Below are 21,570 nucleotides of genomic sequence, written 5' to 3'. Positions count from 1 at the left end.
TCAGTTGGTGGGATAATGATGTTTACATGTTAACAGGGTTTTCTCTGTAAGGAGATATGTGTTTCTCCTGAAGTGTTTATCATACTGGGTGCCTAAAATCTACTTTAAATAATGCCGTTGTTACATGGAAAACTTCCTTCTCCGGGATGTCAAACTTGTTTAAGCAGATGGTGTAAATTTGATTAAGGATTCTGCAGGTTTTGGAGCTTTAGTTGTGTTAAACTGAATACATTTAAGACACTGTTTGACTGGAGCCCCCAGGAAGTTGGACTGATGAGATATTTCAATTGTAATTTAAGGGAATTTACACTTGGATGAATACATACTCTAAAATTCCCCCAAACCCAGATGCATCCAGGATACTACATCATAAACAAGTATGAACATCAACAAATGCAGGAATGCCAGCAGCCTAGTGGCTGTGTTTGTGTGCCCCACATGTGGATGCTGTCCTTGCGGCAGGCAGCCCAGGTTCAGGTCCTGCCTGTGGCTCCTTTCCCATATGTTGTTCCTTTCTCTCTCTCTGTCTCTCTCTCTCTCTCTCTCTCTCTCTTTGTCTTGCCAGTTTCTGAATCCATCACATTTTTTATATTTTTTGTCTGAATATTTCACTGCTTTCAAGACACAAAGTAGGTGAAGTTTAAAGAATATTTTTATTTTCACAATTTGAACACTTGGCATAGTTGTTAACTGTTAAAAACGTGGCCTTTTTGGTTGCGTTTCTCTATGCAGAAATCCCTTTTTGTCCCCTATGGAGAGTTCCCCGCTGCTGTGTGACATCATCTGCAAAGGACCTCTACTAAATCTGAATAAAATATAAAGACAGAAACCATGTTAAAGGGAAACTCATCAGCCGTGTATTTCAGTTTTTAAGTTTGACACGTGTCCCATTTGTTATTATGGAGGAGGTAGAGCTTAGGACCTGAACAGCAGTCTGTCAGCATGGGGAGTTCCAATTGTTCTGGCCTCACTTTTAAAGCTGATGTGTTGTCCATATATTAACAGTGTATATGCATTAAGAATTATAAGATCCTGTAAGACAGGGGTTATCAACTAAAATTCCAACTTAACCTTAACCGAGTCAGAGAACATGTATTAAACCAAAGGTCCTGCACATCATAATGTCTAACTTGAGTTAGAGTGATATGTGGATCTGGGTTCTATTTCAAGGACTTGTTGCACTGATAAAATGTGAAAATCAGTTTTCCTGTTGCTGTTAATTTTATTTGAAACACAATTTTTCAAATTTTCTTTGTCTACAGCTCACCCATTTCTCCGTCTGTGAATCTCTCCTTTCTCAGCTCACTCATCTTTTTGTCCACTCTCTTCATCTTTCTTTCTTTCTTTCTTTCTTTCTTTCTTTCTTTCTTTCTTTCTTTTTTTCTTTCTTTCTTTCTTTCTTTCTTTTCTCTTACTGTCTTCCTCTCGCCTGTCCCTCATAAGAATGAAGTTCCCTTTTAATATAATGATTGTAGGTCTGGGTCCGGGTCCAGGTCTGTATCGGATGGCGTCTGGATCTGGACCCGGACTGTGGTCCGCCAGTTAGTGACCCCTGCTATAAGAGATATAATCTGTAGTAAAATTTCATTTCAATTTAACAGGCCTTTATCAGCATTGGAAAACATCTGTAGTTTCATTGCCAAAGTTATTATTGCCAATAATAATAATAATTGCAGAGAAAAATAAGTATTATAATTGATATCAAAATTTGGTTGTATTCTAAATTTAATGTAGAAATTCTATGTATTTTATTTATTTTTCACACATGCAGAAAGTCCATTTCATTTCATAGTGGTGGTGTGGTGAGTGAAGTTCTTTGGTCACAATAACTCACGTAATGTGCTGCAACATTTGCAAACTGTTGCACTTCACCCAGCAGATATGGAAGCTTCTGTTCATTGTTCTTGCTAGTGAATGTTTTTTGTTTGCTGGTGAAAATTGTGAAGAACTTCTCATTGTATAAAAGGCAGGTGTTAGAAAGTGCAGCTCTGGTGGCTGCAGTGGGTGCACAGTCTTTCCTCTTTAGGGATCCAGCTTTGTCTGTGGCATCCTCTCTTGTCTGTGGTGAGGTTGTGCTCACTGAGTCTGTGCATGGACAAACATTTCCTGCATCAGTCACAGTGCTTATTTAAGTATTCTGCAACTTCATTTATATCCATTATAATATATCCACAGCTTTGTCTCCCATTAAAGCATACAACCCTGAAAATAGATCTTAATGGCTGGAATTTATATTGTCAAAATGTGTAACACTTTATTACTGTAATGTTAACTCACTGAAAGGGTAGCTCATGGTTTAGTTTAAACAAGCTGCTTGAAAATGTTTTGTCCAAACCATATCTAAGGACAAATGCACAAATTAAACAGCATTTTATGCCAGAATAAAATGTTATGTCTGAGTTAAGCCAGAGATATTTGGTTGCACAGTTAAGATCTGGTATTCTTGCTCTGGTCGTTCAGGTTAATTTAATTAATTCCAAGAGAAAACAGACTTTAACAGTTGTGCGATTTAGCTGAAGTTGAAAGTGGGTCCAGTTTTCTTTTGTGATGCACAAAATATGATTTAAGTGAGTTAGCGCTTCATGAAATGGCTTGTCAAAGTCCTAAAATACTGCTGTGACCAGATGACCAAAAACTGTAAAGGCTTTTTAAACCTGATTTATTTAGATTTGTTAATTTAGTCTCATAAGACAAGATAGTCAGTGTAATTAGTCTTCAGTTTGCAGTCAAAACATTGTCTTTAAACTATATTATAAAGAAATAACTGAGAAACAGTCATTCTACGCCTTCTCTCTCACCTCTGCTTGTATCTTGACTGATTATACACACAGTGGAGAAATATCCTCACCAAAAGCCCAGTACTAACATGTTAGTCTCATTTAGTCTGATAGAACAAAGCTAATCTTGTAGTCTTGATTTTTATTATGGAATTCCTATGTTTTAGCTAGTCTTAGACTTGTCTTCCTAATGAAATGAATGAAATGAATGTCAATGAATTTTTTTTTCCAGTAATCATAATTTTAGTCAACAAAATTAATGCTCAATGAAATATAAAGTCTCCATACGATAATTGTCATAATATCTTCTACAAATATATTTAAGGCTAATAAAAAATGTTGAGAATGTATTCAGAAAATTGTAACAACTGTAAAATAATACATAAAATTAAGTTGTATATTTATTTTTGTATTAAGTTGTATATTTATTTTGAATACAAAAATGTGATCTTATACCTAAGATTTACAAAGTTTTGATTTTGAAGTTTAAACATGTTTAAACATTTTTTAAACATTGAGTTAACCTCACCAGAACAAGTCATAATGTGGTTGGATTAATATTGGTAAAACTGTATTGAATCAGTCATCTTGTTTGTTGCGTTATGATGCTACTGAAGAAGACAGTCTCCCAGAAGAGTCACATTGAATTTCCTTTAATGAAAGGCCTTCATAAACATCTATGTTATAAAATATAAACGAGAGTCACATGAAATGTTAAAAGAAACGCTACAGGAACGTTATAAAAAGCAAAAAGTAAAAACCACATTAACAACATGAACACTTCGGCCCAACGCCGGTTCCACACCGCCTCACACACTGACCAAAAATAGAGAAATCTTTATTCTTTCAACATTTGGAATTATCAGCCGAGCTTTGCTCAAACTTTAACAAAATTGCATAGTTTTCCTCCAGATTATTGCTTATTGATCACTGATTATTTTTAAATGATAATATGGATAATAAAGAGACATTCAGAGAGCGTCTCCTGCAGAATGAAGCGCTACAACGAAGGTTACATAATCGACCTGACGTCATTGTGACATCATTTTATGACCAACTGAGGAGGGGTAACAGAGACTGATGAAGAAAAGAAAGAAGACAGAGAGAAAGGATGAAGTGATAGAAATTAACAGAATTGTCTCTCTGTGTAACAATCTCTCTTCTCATCTCTCTGCCTTCATCAGCCTCTCAGTCCTTCATCCTCCTCTTCCTCAGGAGTCATGGAAGATGGCGTTCAGTTGGGCGTTCATCAGCCGCTCGTGGTGTGAGTGTCCGTCAAAGCCCATCAGCCCGTCCAACTGCAGGTCAGCACACCGTGAGTTGGTTCCTCCTCCACCATAGATGCCCGGGTGTCCTCCTGTTCCTCCTCCTCCTCCTCCATAATGAACGCTGAAGGAGAAACTCTTATCGTAGTCGGCGGCTGAGACGGCCTCATGCTTGAAGGACGTGAAGTTCCCATTGATGCTAAGTGGTGGGCTGAGGGGCGGGTCAAACGCTGGGCCGTCTGACACTAGGACGCCGTCAAAGAAGGGCTCCAGCGGGCCGTAGGGCTGCCCTTTGACCTGGTGGAAGATGTGGGAGGGATCCATGGAGCCGTAGGGTGGGCTGGGCAGGCCGGCCGTCAGTCCGGGGCTCTGGTAGGAGAAGTGTCCAGGGTAGGCGACAGCTCCAGCTGGGGGAAGGTGAGTCGGCATGTCAGGGGTCTGCTCCGGCAGGAAAGTACGAGGATTCAGTTGGAGGCAGCCCGCAACCAGGTTGGTGGTTGGCTGAGACAAACCTGAGAACAAAGAGAAAACAATCAGTCAAGGCTGATCAATACATGACACACTATACCTGTCAATATCTCACTCAATATGTCAATACTTGAACTTGTTAGAAAATGTAGCGTTAGTGTCTGCCAGTTCCTGGTGATACATGCCAATAAGGGTAATTTGTAAATATCGGTAAAACAATTTTTGTTATGAGCTATTTCAAAACCATCCAAAGGATTTTCAGACTTTAAGAAAGTGGCCTATCTTAATACTATCTGACATTAGCTTACCAATTAAAAAAATTAAACTTATCCCATTAATGTCAAGAAGTATAATTTTCTCAATATCATGACAGTACAGTTATTTTTGGGAATGGTTTTAAAACGTTTTAGGTTCTCTGATTTACAAAATCCTTGATTTTTATGACCATAAAATGCGAAACTAATGATATTCCCATCATTTTCAGCTTGTTTTAGTGTTAATTAACAAATATCAACAAGCTAGCATGCTCTAAGATAGGAAACATTGCCAATATAAAGCATGTACAACATAACAATTTCAGCATCAACATTGTTTGCATATTAGCATAAGGAATGGCTCTGAGTTAAGCACCTAGCATGTCCACTGGCTTGGAATTGGTTCAATCTCGATTGGTGATGTTCCTAAGAGAATAATTTTACATCTGACTAAATGCAAGTTGTAATTGCATTTAGTTGATTGGTGTAAAGTCAGGATAGCACATTTTGTAAGTGAACTTCACATCATATTGACATGAAGTTGGTTGACAGAATATGGCTAACATTAGCAGTGCTAGCAGCAGATTTTGGTCCTCTTAGAAAGTTAACATCCACATTCCAGCGTAGAATGTCATCGCTCATTGCTTTGGTAACATTCAAGTATACCTTGGCATCGCATCTGGACAGCATTATCCCCATTTTCTAGATCTAACTTGTGCTAAATTTTGCTATTCCCTTGAGATGCTATCGGTGCTATCAGTTAACTATTGTTTACATCCAATTAAAGAGCATTGTGGCAGCATGGCAGTAGTCATTAAGAACATTTACAAGGGCTACTTGTGGCAGGCAGCTGCATCACAGTTTAGACAGTGTTTAACTGGGATTGTTGGCCTTAACTGATAAAAAATACTTAGTTTAACCGACTACTAACTCTGGTGCCTACTAACAAGGACCCAGCATTAACCATTTATCTGACTTAATGCGGGTATCCCAAGTCCCAGTACACCCATTGCCCCCATACACTGACATCACGTCCTAATTCTTGCTATAAAGGAGCTGTAGGGTGAAATGCTCTGGTTACATGGCCCTTTTAACAGATATCCCAGAAGCACACTTCAAATCAAGTGTTACAGGAAATTTCCCAGAATCTCAGTAGATACTGATCACACACTAGGATCTTCAAGGGTTGTTCCATTTTGTGGGGGAAAATTTCACTGCCGCCTTGTAAATGGCTCCAAGGGGCAAGGGAGTGCTTGAAAAGAAGGGGTAAAAATTAGAAATGAGACTGTGCCTTTTGTCTTGGCCATATATACTTATTATTTTTCTATCAATATTTAGTGGATCCATACATCAGACACCCGACTCATTCAAAGATATGTTATTCCAGTTTAGTGTCTAGGATGATGCTGACCTTTGCAGAGGGCCTGGACGAAGCTCATGAGGTCTGGCGCCTTCCCTGAGCGTAGGATTTCACTCAGGGCCCAGATGTAGTTCTTGGCGAGGCGGAGGGTCTCGATTTTGGACAATTTCTGTGTTTTCGAGTAACAAGGAACCACTTTCCGCAGACTCTCCAGAGCATCATTCAGACCGTGCATCCGGTTCCTCTCTCTGGCATTGGCTTTCATACGACGAACTTTAAACCTGCAGACACAAAGATTTATTGTTAAAACCTCTTGTCAGCCAGCCTAACTGTGAAATCCATAGTTACAGTCAGCTTCTTAGTATCACTTTTACAAAATACTACGTTAATTTTAGCCAAGTATATTGTGCAGCTAGTTAGCATGTTAGCTTTTACTATCCCAACAGTAACAACACTACCTCTGACCATGAAAAAAATATTTTGACTCCATTGCCAGTTCAGTGTACATAACAATTAACATATAAAAATGTGTCAAAAGATGCTATTTTGTCCAAAAACAAAGCCTGAGACCATTTTTTCAAGTGCTGGCCCTCATCACTAGGTCAGTTATCATATTTCTAGTTTTGTTGTCACTCATAGGACTCTCATTCGAGAGATTTTACTGTTTAAAACTCCATGGTTGAAAAATGAAGCCAATGTGGAAGGAGAAAAACTGCAGTTCCTTGAATGTCCACGTGAGGCTGGCTACAGAAGTAACAGAGGTCACATTTACACCTTGTTAAAGCACTTTAGTTTTGCAATGAAAGTTAACATGTTTAAAACCTGGTCCAAAGAACGTTTTTGGTTGGAATTGTTTATGTTATTAAGGGCACAACCAGTACAGGGAATGAATTTAATTACAGCTTGTGTGTTTGGTTTTAAGAAGGATTCAACTTCTGCAAAGAGGCATGGATAACAGAACCCCACTTTGTCATCAAGGTTTATGAAAAGTGAGTTTGAGACAGTGTCCTCGATACAGCAGCCACTGCAGGTTGACTTTGGGCCCCCTTTAGTAACCAAATGGTTGACTTCACTCAGCCTCTGTACAATTTCTTTAACATGTTCTACATTAGCAGTTATTGTTGAAAGTGACCTGTTTAAAGATGGACGCACACTGAAGCTTTCTGCAATGCTGCAGAACATGCCCATTGTTGTCTAAAGAAACTCTGAGTCTGGGGCGTGCCAATGGTCAAGTGGTTTAAGGCGCGCACCATGTACTTGGACGGCCTGGGCTCGAATTCAGCCTGTGGCCCTTTGCCGCATGTCTCACCCCCACTCTCATCCCTGTTTTCGAGTCTGTCCGCTGTTCTCCTCTATCCAATAAAGGCACGAGAAGGGCCAAAAATAAATCTTAAAAAATTAACTTTGTGTCTTATTGTCTGTTAGCTGTGTTTTTAGGCAATAGTAAGACATTTACATTAATTGTAGGGCTGACAAGATTAATCACATTAATCACGATTAATTACAATCCACAACTAGTGCACTAAATATTTTTATTTATTTTATAAAAATATATTTATACTGCAATTAGTCACATGCGATATCATCCCTTTTAACACACTTTGGTTAAGCCACTGCAGTTTCTTTCTGCAGCCATAGTGATGTAATATCAGTACACCACTGCGCCTTAATGTCTCATTTTACTTAAAAAAAAAACTTGCAATGGAAAACTAAAAAGTAATCTGAGCCTTGTGTTACCAAACATTTATCTCTTTTCTGTTCTTTAATTTTCTTTTTAATCCATAACAAGCTCTTTTTTCCACGGGTAAGTGAGTGTCATAACCTTAGAGCTTTACCAATAAAATCATGTATGTATCCAAACAGGAAGTCACTAACCCTTCAATAAGACAGTAGAAAAATAAAAAATGACACAAGACAATTCTAAATGCAAAATTGGTGGATTTTAAAATGTGATAAAGGTGCGATTACTCGCAATCGACTAAAGAAATCCTAAGATTAATCATGATGAAAAATGTTAATCTTTTTACAGCCCTAATTAATAATAAACATCAATTTATTGCATGAGATGTGTATGACTATGAGGCTAAATGACTATATAGGGCATCAACTGTGGCTGCTGTTTGTACAGAAACTAGGCAAACAACTTAAATGTAAAAAAAGTAGATTAAATCAGCAGAAACGCGTTGGTAAATGTAATTTCAGCCAGGACAGAATGGTGCTTTAAGCAGAAGGATGAACATAAGAACATTATAAATCAATAAATTCATTAGTGCATGTATTTAGGTCAGTGGTTTTCAACCTTTTTTTGCCCAAGGCACACCTAAGATCAAGCCAAAATTTCAAGGCACATGAAGTCCATATCTATGTAAAATTGCCTGTTAAAAATATGTTACAATAAAATGAGTGTATAGCGTTTGTTAGACCACAGAGTCAAGTGCTGCCATATAATTGAGATCAGCTGATCTCTACAAGCCCTCATCAGCTAACGGCCTGCCAATTTGCTGTAATGCATGCCACTGACTAATCGTACTCATGCTGCCATATTAAAACTGCTCTAACCTGGCTACGCTTTTCTGCTCCCTCTGCAAACCACTTTTTACAACCCTCCTCCACCCCAGCTCTTCCTTGCTAGAACAGCCACATATGATCAACAGTAATAAGTACAAATTTACAACTACTAATTAAGAAAAACTATTTATGACCACAAATCATGTGTGTTTCTTGACAAAGTGGTCTTGACTGAGCTTAACTTATTGTATAGTTGCAGCAATTATGGTTGTACAAACTGCTATGGCGTACTAAGACTTGGCTTAAGGCTCACCAGTGTGCCTTGCCACACCATTTGAGAACCAGTTGTTTAGGTTATGTTATACTCTTATTTCGTCACGACACCAAGCAATGGTTGTCAAAACAAATGCTACAGATTCTAATACTAAAGTATGTACGCATTTCCTAAAATGTCGGGACATTGTGTAATTGTGCTAAATTCTAAATGGGCATGCTTTTTTCTAAAAATGATAAACTCTCTCTCTTTCAGCATCTGAAATGTTGTTTGTGCCATTTCCAAATAAATACGCAATAAATGCAACACTGATAGACGAGGCTAGACGCAGTTTTATTTAAGAATGTACGGGCCATTCCTTGAAATGCAATATCTCAAGAATGCTTTTAGAGATTTTATTTAAACTTTTTACAAATGTCAACTCTGACTCAAGTATAAACTGATTATACTTTGGAATTAAAAGGTCAAGGCCATTGAGCCTCAAGTTCATCTCCTTCTTGTGAAAGCAATATGTGAAGGATTTTCTTTTAAACTTTTCACAAATTTCCATTCTGGCCCAAGAATGAAAGGATTAAACAGGTCAAAGGTCAAGCTCATTGTGCCTCATGTTCTTCTTTTGCTGTAACATATCAACAAACCCCAGTTTTGGGTTTCATCTTCTGGTGGTAATTCTTGTTGTTCGTATTTTCCTCATTGTCCCCACTCTTCAGGGTGTGGTTGTATAAGACTGGAATATTCTGCCAATATTAGAATAAGTATGTTGTGACCTATTTTAATGGTATCAATCAAAGAATGTGTTTCAGATATGTTTTAAGTCTTAGTCCTGATGTATGTTTGTCACTAATTGTGGAGGTCTGTCCAGCACTAGACTGAGTAAGGGTCAGATTACCACAGAATTTATTGATCATACTCCTGATCCTCAGAGGATAAACCATGTAGATCTTAATGCCTGTCCAGTACCACCTAATATAAGCTGAACATTACTCTGCACTGTTTCTAAAAGCCTCTACTAATGTTCTAAGAAGAGTGAAGTTAAATGTTCACCTCTGCAGACGAGCCTTCGTCATCTTCTTCTTCTTTGGCCCTCGTCTCTTGGGTTTATTCTCTCCGTCCTCCTCCTCATCTTCCTCCTCCTCCTCTTCCTCCTCTTCGTCCTCCAGGCGGTGGAGGGGGTCCTCCTCCTCTTCCCCTCCTCCTCCTTCCCGCTCCATCTCTCCTTCTAACGGGCTGTGAAGCTGCTGCTGCTCGTCCGACTCCACCGACGCCTGCTCGTCTCGCACAGACCTGGTCATGATGCTGATTCTCCGTCTGAGGGAGGAATGTGATCATGAGTAAACATCAAAATAACGGCAGCCAGTCATCACATTTTAACTTCATTTCAAAGAAAATGTGAAAGAAATACACAAAAATTATTTAAGTGTACTCTAGAGGCCTGTTCAGTAGGGCAACATATTCTTAAAAGTGATTTCAAAATATGTTTTAGATGCGAAAGAAAATGACTTCTCTTGTTAATCTAAATGCAGTATTTTATTTCTCCTGTTGGACAGAATGTCAAAGATGTCCTGTAAGCTATTCTTGCTCTTTTTCTGGTTTAAACGTTTCAGATTCAATTAATTTGATCTTAAATTTTGCATTTTTTCAGTTATAATAAAGAGGTTTCACTCCTTATGAGCAAATTCAAAATCATCAGGAATACACTACAGGCTAGACAGATTTTGATCAGGCAAGACCTGCAGGCGAATCTGTGTCAATCAGCAAATCAAGACTATATTTAGAGACATCAGAGCACGAGAAAACCGTCAGCCTTACACAACAAATATCCTTTCTGGGTATATTTAAGTATATTTTTTGGATTGCTGTCATTTTCTCTGTTTCTTTTCATCTATAATTTAAATATATAACATTTTAAAGTCTTTATTGCTGCCTTCCAATGTTCATAATGTCATAAATGCTTGATTTAATCCTTTAAAGCAGTTTAATTTACTTAGTATATGAATGATGCTCTATGGTTGAGCTTGCCTTGCCTTGAAATATGAATATATCTGATGTTTCACTTAAAAGTGTAAGGAAATCCATTAATACAAACCCCTGACTGAGGATTAATGCAACAGCCTGAAGGTTTTTTTTTTGTAAATGTGCAGGAAAAAATATATCCACAATATCCTGCATCAGTTTGGACATTGAAGAAACAATAATTATAGAAGCTCGTTAAGCTTGCTTTTACTTTAATAGTAAGTCTAAAAATCTACAAGCTTCAGTAAATGCCATTAAACTCAACTTTTTTTTTTTCTCGAAATAGTTGTTTTAAATCAAACCGCCTTTACATTGACGGGAGGGAAATTTGCATGATGTATCTCGTCATTCATTGAAATAAGGCCATTTGTTGGGCCTGTTTTTAAACAGTTTAATCATTTTAAAAAGTCAATAGAATAAAAGAATATCACCGTGTAAAATTAGCTAAATGTATTCGTTAAAAATTGTTTCATCTAGCAGAGGAAAATTTAGAGCGTTTAAATTTAGCGTCTACTAAACGAAAAATGTTTATTTAAAATGTAGCTATGGTACGGGAGTAGAAACTTCAGTATAAATCAATGACTAAAGGCCTTTTATTGACATATAATTATCACGTAATTAACCCTGTGTTAATGAATCAATCCCTTTATTTTCTTTCATTCCCGTTTCGCTGACTCGACCGAGTCTTTGAAGTGACCGACAGACAGGTGGGAGAGAGACAGGTGGAGGCGCGCGGACAAGGGAAACAAACAGACGAAATCAAACAATGGCTTCAGAAATAAACTAATGAAATAGAAATTTAACGTTGAAAAATACATTTATAAGGTCTAAATAAAATTACCAGAAAATGACTGAGATTTTAAATTAGGCTACAGGAGAGGAGGAACAGGCTTTGGAGGACGGGAATAAACGATAAAAAATGCCTAAGGCTAAAATAATCGAATTTAAGTCCATATAAAAGCCTAGAATATAAAAAGTTGGACAAAATAATAAATAAATAAATGTAAGCTAAGTCTCGTTCATTTTGATAAAAAATTACGTAGAATTTCCACCTATTTTGAAATAATTTGACCAGATTTTGGTTTAAATATTTACCTAAAAATAACTCTATCGATACCTTGAAACTAAAATGACATAAATATGATAATTAATGAATAAAATCCTACCTGTTGTGTAAATCTGCTGTCCTCAGATCGCACACATCCCCGCGCGCTCTCTTCGTGTGTTCGTGCGTGACTGTGGGGGATCCACTCTGAGATACTTTCAGGTTTGTGTGTGTGGAAGTGAGATGATGCTGGTTTTATACTCACCATCACACATACACAAGTGTTGGGGGGGGGGGGGGGGGGGTTAATTAGCATACCGAGGCCCCACCCTCCCGCCGGCACGCGCCATATGGTGCGTACGTCATTAAAACGGCCCCGGGGATCACGTGACAAATCTTCCATTTGTATCAGCGAAAGACCTCTCTCTCTCTCTCTCTCGCTCTCTCTCTTTGTGAGGAAAGTTGACCATCTGGCGACACACGCACATAATGAGCGCGTGCGCATATTTCATATCATCGTGATGATATTTTAGATGTGATAGTCGTGATAGGGAAAATTCACGTGCAACGGTTAGAGCTCTGATTGCTATGAAGGAAAAGAAGAGGAAGATGATGCTGTGCGCCATTAAAATGGTGAAGTCAATGAAGGGAGCTGAAGCCAGTGATGCTTATCATGAAGGTGATGCAGATAATGATGTTGCTAATGAAGGTGATGAGGAAGATGAGATATGTTTAGGGTGATTGTGAGGAGGGAAGTATGTCGATTTTGGTGTAAAGAAGATGATCTAAAAATAAAATTATAAAAATGGCAATGCTTTTAAGGATGATGTTGAAGTCCTGCTAAGGATGATCAGAACTAACGCTGAAGAAGAGGTCATTAATAAACAGGATGATGATAATGATGGTAAGGAGGAGGAGGAAGATGATACAGATTTCGATGTTGCTGAGTTAGCATGTGAAATTTTAAGAGATAAAAATGATTATAACAATGATGTTTTAGGGTTCTCAACCTTTTCAGCCTGTGACCCCCAAAATAAAGGTGTCAGAGACCGAGGACCCCCCCGGTTCCTGAAGGTGGCTGAACAAAGCCATGCACAGTTAAGAATAGTCATGTGGAGACAGGGCGCCCATCGGGGGGGAAATGGGGTCCAGCAAAATCATGGTCAATTGTAATGTTTAGCTTTTATATTTAACCTGTATCATAACCACTCTTATCAAAGAAACAAACATTTTCTTATTTTAATTTTCTTATGGCAAAAAATGATGGAAAAGGTGGTCAAATTGAGTTTAAAAGTAGCTGAAATGAGTTAGAAGTGCCAAAAATTGGATAGAAGTTGCAAAAAATACCCAAAAAGGGGTAATGTGGCAAAAACGGGCAGATTAAGTGGTAAAAGGGGATTAAAAATGGCTCAAATGGCATTAAAGGAGCAAAAACAGGAAATGAGATGAAAAATTTGATAGAAACTGACAGAAAAGGGTTAGCTGAGGCAGAAACTAGCAGAAACTAGCAAAAATTTACATATTAAATTATGAAATGTAGCATAAAAAGTGGTAAAGAGGGGTTAATAGTGGCAATAATGGGTCAGTGGAGCCAACAATAGGCAGAGAGTGGCAAGATTTGATTTAGAAGTGGCAAAAACAGGCAGATAAAAAGTGTTGAAAGGGTTTAAAACTGACAAAAAATGGGTTTTAAGTGGCAAAAATGTGTTAAAGTTGGCAAAATTGGTGGGAAAAAGTGATGACAGCAGGTTGAAATCAGACAAAATTGGTGTGAAGTGGCAAAGTGGAAATTAAAAGTTATTACTAGTTTTATAAGGCATCTGGAGACCCCCTCTCAGTGTCTCGCGCCCCCCAATGGGGTCCTGACCTGCATGTTAAGAACCACTGTTTTAGAAGATGATGATGAGAAAGAGGAGGAAGAATATGATGATGATTAAGATGGGGTTTATAATTAGGCTATAATAGATTAAGAGGAAGAAGATGATGATGGTTATCAGGGGCGTAGCTAGGGATTTTTGGCCCCCAAATAGAATATTACTCAGGGCCCCCTTAACCGGCTAGCCAAGCAACAAATGTTGCAACATTTTTACAAATATCTGTGCATGTTAATGTATTTTTGAACAATAATTTCCCCATTTATGAGAAATATTTTTACTATGTTTAAATTAAATTTACTTGCATTATTTTGCAGCACTGGACTGCACCATTTGGACATTTTTAAGGGAGGAATAAGGGCCCCCCAGTATATTTTACTCTATTTGGTGCAAATTGCAGTCTCTTGATCAATTCATTTAATCACTTTCAGTTCAATAATGACACTAATTAGTAAGAAAATATAAATAAAACACACTTTTCATTACAGGCTGATCAAGGGCCCCTTTCTACTGTGGGCAATCAGTACACATGCTCCCATATACCTATCCCTGTAGTCTCATCGATATGAACCCCTAGACCCTGGGCCCACACCTGCAAGACATCTTCATTTACTTTATTGAATTTGTAGAGGCCCTTGTAGCATTGTCCTATTATGAGCCTTTTGCTTCACATTTTTGAGAGTAATTCTTCAACTGGCGACATTTCTAAGCTAAATTTGTGTTTAGTTTGGTTGTGTATAAAGTTTCTTACTTGCAGAAACCTAAAGAAATATGTTTGAGGTAGTTATATTTTTGTCAGAGCTGCCCTTTCTAACCACCAGTCCTTTATGCAAAGACGTTAGAGACAGCAAATAAAAACAATTCTCCAGCATGAACAGTGAACAGAAACTTCCCAGCTGCTGGGAAAAGTGACTTAAAAGAACCTCAATGACCACCACCACCAGAAACAGACTGACTGCATATTAAAATTAAATTGCCATAGAAATTATTCTTTTTTAGCTGTAGTTTTAAAGTTAAGCCCAGATTTCAATACCATTTGAACACTTTTTTTTCTGTAATTACTATTATATTGTAATTTTGTTGCTTTGCTTTGCCAGTTAAACCGGTGATGTTTTCCATGCCAATAAAGCCAGCTGAATTGAATTGATAAAGATGGTTAATATGAAGGGTAGATGAAATGTATGTAAATGTAAATGCAATTAATTTATATAACACTTTACAACACCCCACTGGGGACAAAAGTGCTTTACAGATATAAATAAATAGCATTAAAAACACAGCACAAGACAAATCCATAGGAATAAAAGCATTTATAAATACAGACTAAAAAGTTAAAAGTGTTACCACACTACTGGGTATTGATTTGAAGAGGCCCAAGTCAGAGATAGCATGTATCTCAGAGGGGAGATTACTCCAGAGCATGGGTGCAGAAACTGAAAAGCTCGGTCACCCCGGTGTTTATATTTGGGCCTGGGCACTTCCAACAAAAGTTGATTGGATGACCTCAGAGCTCTGTCATGTTCAGAATCTCAGACAAATAGGATGGAGCAAGAACATTCAGAGCTTTAAAAGCAAACACTGAAAAGTTAAAATCAATTCTAAAAAGGACTGGAAGCCAATGAAAGGAAGAGTGAATGGGAGTAAAGTGCTCTTGTCTGGTTGTGTTAGTAAAAAGACATGCAGCTGCACAAGTTGAAGGCATCTGACTGAGGATTGGGAGATGTCATCATAAAGTGCACTGAAGTAATCCAGCCTAGAACTTATGAACCTTTTTCCTTAGGTCTTGATGGCTAAAAAGGTTTGCATTTGGTGAAACTGATAAGAATTACAATGACGAGTAGCAAGAATAACACACAGATGATAATGATGAAGACAATTAAGATGATGTTGATAGTCATGAAAATAACATTAAATATGACAATTATGATAATATTATTGATGAGGAGGATGGTTATTGTGAAGATGAAGGTGAAATTGAAAAAGATTAATGATGTTGATGAGTGATGGAAGAAAAGATTATGATGACATAAGGACAAAGTTTACAAGGATAAATTGTGATAATTGTGTTTTTATGATGTTGAGTGTGAAGTTTAAAAGAACGATGATGATGTATATCAGAAGAAGATTATCACGATAATTTTGATGATGGATTTTAAGATGGTAATGGCAATTATGATCATAATAATACAATGAAATTATTATGTAGATGTTGAACATGAAGATGTTAAAAACTTGATGATGACGATGACAAAGTTGAAATAATGATGATAAAAAGAAGAGGTGTTAGTGAGGATTATGTTGAAGATGTCAGTGAATTTCAAAAGATTGTGATAAAGATGATGTTGAGGAAATGAAAGGATGATGATGATAAATCCTATGAGGAAGAAGATGATGGTTAGATTGACGATGATTTATTGGCACAAGGGTTTATGACTGATGGTCAAATTAAAGCTTTTATTATTGTAAGATTATAAATGTACTAATATTATGTAGATGTGTTTACATGACAGAAATATACCAGACTGATGAGGAGGAGAGGAAGATAGTAGTGATGGAGAAGATATAATGCATTGAATGATACCTGTGCAAACACTGAAGCAAAGAGGATGAACATCATAATTGATGGTATGAATATGGAGGTTACTATACTAAAAAAGTGTTGATGATGATGTGGTTTGGACCCCCCTCTTGGCCCCAGAAGGTCTTGGGGTCCCCACACAATGAGGGAGAGAAATCTGACACTGCTGACTTGATCAATGCTACTCAGACTATATATATCAGCTGTAAGTCAACACTTGAGCTTATCATAGTCTCAGTAGGATGAATTAATTTTGCTGTTTTTTTTTTTTTTACTTGTAATGTATGTTGATGGGAGTAAGAAGAATTTAGGACCAGATTCATCACAGTCAGAGATCTGTTGAAGTGGCGAAAACATGATTAAATGCTTCCAGGGGTTACCCTGGTGATGCAGAGACATTTGGGGGGAACTTCAAATGGAAGAAGAGTGATTGGAGGTCATAGATTTCCTAACTACAGTGAGAATGTGATGCAGTGCTATAAAATGTACCCCTTTAGCGGGGAAAACAGGTTAGAATAGCCTTAATGATGCCCCTTCAGTGGAGAAATGATAAAGGAGTGTCTATGGAATAACTTTGCAGTTGTAAAAATGGAAGGCTGTGCCAAACTAGTGCATAAACCTTGTGTATAAAGCTTATATTTTGTGGGGAAAATGGATGAACTGTACTGCATGGTTCTCTTTCAGTGGAGAATGTGAGACAGTGGCACTTAGGGTGCACTTTTAGTGGAGAAAAAAGGATGAAATACTTCTGAAAATACCCATCCAATAAAAGAAGTTTGATACTCTGCCATACTGAGTGCCAGTCCAATAAAGAAAAGAGCTGAAATGCTCACCAGGCTACCCTTTATAAATAGAGAAATCAGCATAAACCACTTACAACATGGTTGTTTTTAGACATGTAGGTGTGTTTTTAAGTAGCTAGGCATGTCTTTTGCATGTTTAAAATGTTTAACAAGGACACTTAGGCTGCATCTGCTCTAACCAATAGGAGGAAAGCAGTAGACTTTGGACCAGGCCGCTCTCTGGTGAGATGGTTGCTGTGGATGATAAACTGGGTGCTACGTGGTTACTGGGCAACTTGAGAGCACCTGCATATCCGTCCATCAGTGAGTATCCTCTGACAGCTAATGTTTAACCCAAAATCAATCTGTCTGCCTCTCTGCCAGTCACATCAGGATTCAGGAGTGTAAAACTGAAGGGTTTACTTAGATGATAACATCAACATAACACACCTTCTCTTCCATCTTCCATCTTTTTATATAAAAAGAATGTAAGAATAAAAACACTTATACCAAATGTGAACATCAGACTTGATTCCAAAAGGATTAAATGATGAACCACTTTGTATAAAAAGCCACAAACAGGTTCTTAGCTGGTTTAGCATCAGACCCACCTTCACCTCCTTAATGACAAATCATGAGCCATATTTCTAAAAAGACTTCAATCATAACCAGATGTCTTTAATGAAAAAGTGGTCAGAAGCACATCTTAGTAGTTTTGTCACATTTTTTCCCAGGCAAACTTCCACAACCCAGCAGTTGCAACCAAGGATTTGAAGGAAAAAGGGGGAAAGCAGCCATAACACTCCCTGTTGAATAATAACTATTACTCTGTGCAACATCAGCTCTGAGCAGGTGCATGTGTGGTATTTTCACTGGTTGCTTCCTTAATGAATATGGTAATCTGACCTTCTACACTCTCCCGTACACACTGGTCTATAATCAATAATTCATGTTACGTCAGATCAACTTTTTTTATCATCTTTTTGGAAGAAATGAAGTTGCAATGTTGATATTTTTATTTTAATAAAAAAATAGATTGATTATAGCAAACCTTACATTTATTTCTAAGACCAACAGGCCCATCAACCTGAAGGATAATCATCAGTTTGATGGTGTTTGGTCTCCATCTGGTGGTCAATCACTGGTACTGCATGCAAAAACAACAAAAGTGGGATGTTCTCTACAGACGAGGAGTTAAAAGATATTAAAATACTGAACTTGAATACTATTCTTATTGCCATTTTGTACCATGGGCGTATCCAGGGGCCACCCTAGAAATCTGACTGGCCAACCAGTGAGTTTGAACCTGGTAGGACTGGAGAGATCTGCCTTGCGTCTTATTACTTGTTGTGGTTAGTTTGTTCTTCTGTTGTCTCTTCCTCCTGCTCCAGGTGCTGCTCTTTCCCTGCTCCTCACCTGTTGCACCTTACCAATCAAGACCTGCTGCCTTAAGGAGACAAAAGGGAAAGTGGCCAGTGTCTCAATGGAGCTGCATGAGTGCAGCTATAGATAGGTGGCAGTGTTAATTTTGTTGACTGATTATTTTCGTTATAGTTTTCGTTAATAGCCTTTTTTCCCCTGACGAAAATGAGACAGTAACTAATATAAACAAGTGCACATGGACAAAAACTAAAACTAAATTAACTGACATTTTAGTCAACAAATAAAAACGAGACGAAAATGTTTGACAGAGACTTTATCCAGTCAGACCTAAATTTCGTCATGTAGAAAGTAGGGGCAAGTTAGGCATATATCCAATCACAGCTACTTTGGCCATGTGGAAAGGTGGGATGAGATACGGGGGAGATCCAATCACAGCTGCCTTAGCTGCATGGTGGCGGGGTAAGTAGGGGAGAGATCCAATCAGTCGACTAAATTTACTGTAAATTTCATCAACTAAAATGTTGGGAAGTTTCGTCAACTAAAACTAGACTAAAACTAAAACAATTTATATGACTAAATTATGACTAAAACTAAAAGATATTTTTTGGCAAAAGACTATAACTAAAACTAAATTAAAAAGTGCTGTCAAAATTAACACTGATAGGTGGACATCACATAGGAGGTATTTTTCTAAAATTACAAACAAGGAGCCAAAGGTGTAAATAAAAGGACATTAGAATTGTTTCTGATTATTACAAAGGTCACTGGGAAACTTCCACATTCCTGATGTATTATTTTTGCATATTTGTCACACTTAAATGTTTCATGTGATTTAATTTAGACAAATATAACCCTGAGTAAATACAAAATGCAGCTTTGAAATCATAATTTCCTTTGTTAAGGAAAAAAATCTATCCAAACCTACCTGGCCTTATGTGAAAAAGTAGTTGGCCCCTAATAACTGGTTGTACCAGCCCTGACAGCAACAACTGCTGTCAAGCATTTGGGATAACTGGCAATGAGTCATTAACATCATTGTGGAGGAATTTTGGCCCACTCTTTCTTGCAGAATTGTATGAATTCTGCCACACTGGAGGGTTTATGAGCATGAACGGCCTGTTTAAGGTCATGCCACAGCATCTCAATCAGATTTAAGTTCAGACTTTGACTAGGCCACTCCAAAACATTTATTTTATTTTTTAAGCCATTCAGACTTGTTGGTCTATTTTGGATCATTGTCCTGCTGCATAATCCAAGTGAGATTGAGGTAATGAACTGATGGCTGAGCATTCTCATTCAGGGTTTTCTGGTAAAGAGCAGAATTCATGGTTCCATCAATTATGGCAAGTGGCCCAGGCTGAAGCAGCAAAGCAGCCACAGACCATCACACTACCCCCACCATGTTTGACTGCTTGTATGATGTTCTTTTTATGGAATGCTGTGTTAGTTTTACTCCAGATGTACTGGAATGCCACCCAAAAAGTTCAGCTTTGGTCCCTCCACAGAGTATTTTCTTGAAAGTCTTGAAGATCATCAGGATGTGTTTTTTAAAGTCAAATGTGAGCCGAGCCTTTGTATTTGGTCAGCAGTGGTTTTCTCCTTGGAACTTTCCCATGGATGCCATTTTTTTGCCCAGTGTCTTTCTTATTGTTGCATCATGAACACTGACCTTAACTGAGGCCAGTGAGGCCTGCAGGTCTTTAGATGTTGTTCTGGGTTCTTTTGTGACCACCTGGATGAGTTGTCGATGCACTCTTATACTGATTTTGGTAGGCCCACCACTCCTGGGAATGTTCACCACTGTTTCAAGTTTTTTCCATTTGTGGATAATGGCTCTCACCATGGTTCCCTGGATTCCTAAAGCCTAAGAAATGGCTTTGTAACTCTTTCAAGACTGATAGATGTCACTGACTCTGTCATCTGATCTTAAATATCTTTAGATTGAGGCATGATGTGGTGCTTTTTGAGATCTTTTAGCCTACCCTACTTTGTCAGACAGGTTCTATTTAAGGTATTTCTTGATTCAACAGATCTGGCAGTAATCAGACCTGGTGAAACTGAACTCAGCTTTCAAAAAATGTGGTTAATTTCAGTTAATTCATGATTAGGGATGGCTTTTACTTGTTTCTCATAGTGCCAGATAGGTTTGGATAACTTTTATCCCTTAATAAATGAAATCATCACTTAAAAACTGCTTTTTTTATTTACTTTGGTTGTCTTTATTAATATAAAAAATGTTTGATGGTCTGAAACATATAAGTGTGACAAATATGCATATAAATAAATAAAGAAAGAGAATAAAGAAAGAAATCAGGAAAGGGGCAAATACTTTTTCACAGTGTTTAAGTTTGGTAGATTCCTTACAACACATTGAAATAATAAATAAGTAGATTAATGTGTGGTAAATTATAGAAATAGATATGATAGGTAGTGGCAGAAGAAAGAATTTTGCACCAGTAGTGTGTATTTATTATTTTTTAAGTTCCTCCTGGCCCAGAGACATGAGATTTTTAGATATGATTGGTTTAGGTTATGTTGTGCTTTTTTTTTTTTTTTTTTTTTTTTTTTTCTTAAGGGTTGAATTGGATGTTTGAATTTGGGTATGAGATTCTTCCAAATATTTTGTTCCCTCACTATGTTTACTTTTAGCTAAATGGTGAAAAGCCTCATATTTATGTCTCTCTGGTGCCTCCAAATTAGTAAAACATGCTCTGTTTGGAGGCCGTCACCCGCACCACCTCCGTGCTGCACAGTTAACTTTAACCCAGCAGGTGTCGCTGTTTCCCGCCTGCCGCACTCAGAGGACACACCCCCTCCGCCCTCCGCTCTGCTCCCTCCCATAGATTGCTCCCTCCATGCTGCTGCAGGTTTCAGGAAGCGGAAGCAGGAATGTTGGAGTGTTTTCAGAAAAGTTTGGACAAGTTTGACAGTTTGGGGAGCTGAGAGGCAAACTGCGGGGAAACATGACGGTGAGTGACTCTACCGCTGA

The 21,570-nt window shown here is 37.8% G+C and overlaps 2 protein-coding genes across 2 annotated transcripts in view; one reads left to right on the top strand and one right to left on the bottom strand.

Moving 5' to 3' along the window:
* Positions 1–3,424: 3,424 nt before the first annotated feature.
* neurod1 (neuronal differentiation 1) lies at positions 3,425–12,172 on the bottom strand. The gene is made up of 4 exons (XM_041807523.1): positions 12,086–12,172; positions 9,951–10,214; positions 6,176–6,405; positions 3,425–4,554 (listed from the first exon to the last, which is right to left on the bottom strand). Exons 2-4 carry the CDS (start codon positions 10,196–10,198, stop codon positions 3,989–3,991), a joined length of 1,044 nt encoding a protein of 347 aa, XP_041663457.1. The 5' UTR covers positions 10,199–10,214; positions 12,086–12,172; the 3' UTR covers positions 3,425–3,988.
* A 9,266-nt stretch (positions 12,173–21,438) lies between these two features.
* Positions 21,439–21,570, top strand: part of itprid2 (ITPR interacting domain containing 2) — a 65,372-nt gene continuing 65,240 nt past the window's right edge. Inside the window, exon 1 of the mRNA XM_041806755.1 lies at positions 21,439–21,550. The gene's annotated coding sequence lies outside the window, so the exon portion shown is untranslated. The remainder of the gene's footprint in view (positions 21,551–21,570) is intronic.

The sequence above is a fragment of the Cheilinus undulatus genome, linkage group 15 (genome assembly GCF_018320785.1).
Source record: "Cheilinus undulatus linkage group 15, ASM1832078v1, whole genome shotgun sequence".
Classification (NCBI taxonomy): domain Eukaryota; kingdom Metazoa; phylum Chordata; class Actinopteri; order Labriformes; family Labridae; genus Cheilinus; species Cheilinus undulatus.
The sequence above is the reverse complement of the archived record's forward strand: the minus strand, read 5'-3'. Positions and strand labels throughout refer to the sequence as shown.

Bases quoted from the DNA above. Each gene is read 5' to 3' on its own strand.
- neurod1 (XM_041807523.1), bottom strand. From the start codon at position 10,198: ATGACCAGGTCTGTGCGAGACGAGCAGGCGTCGGTGGAGTCGGACGAG. The intron at 6,406-9,950 runs GTGAACATTTAA...TTGTGTCTGCAG, and splicing joins ACGAAGGCTCGTCTGCAGAG to GTTTAAAGTTCGTCGTATGA. The intron at 4,555-6,175 runs GTCAGCATCATC...CTTTGTTCTCAG, and splicing joins CGTCCAGGCCCTCTGCAAAG to GTTTGTCTCAGCCAACCACC.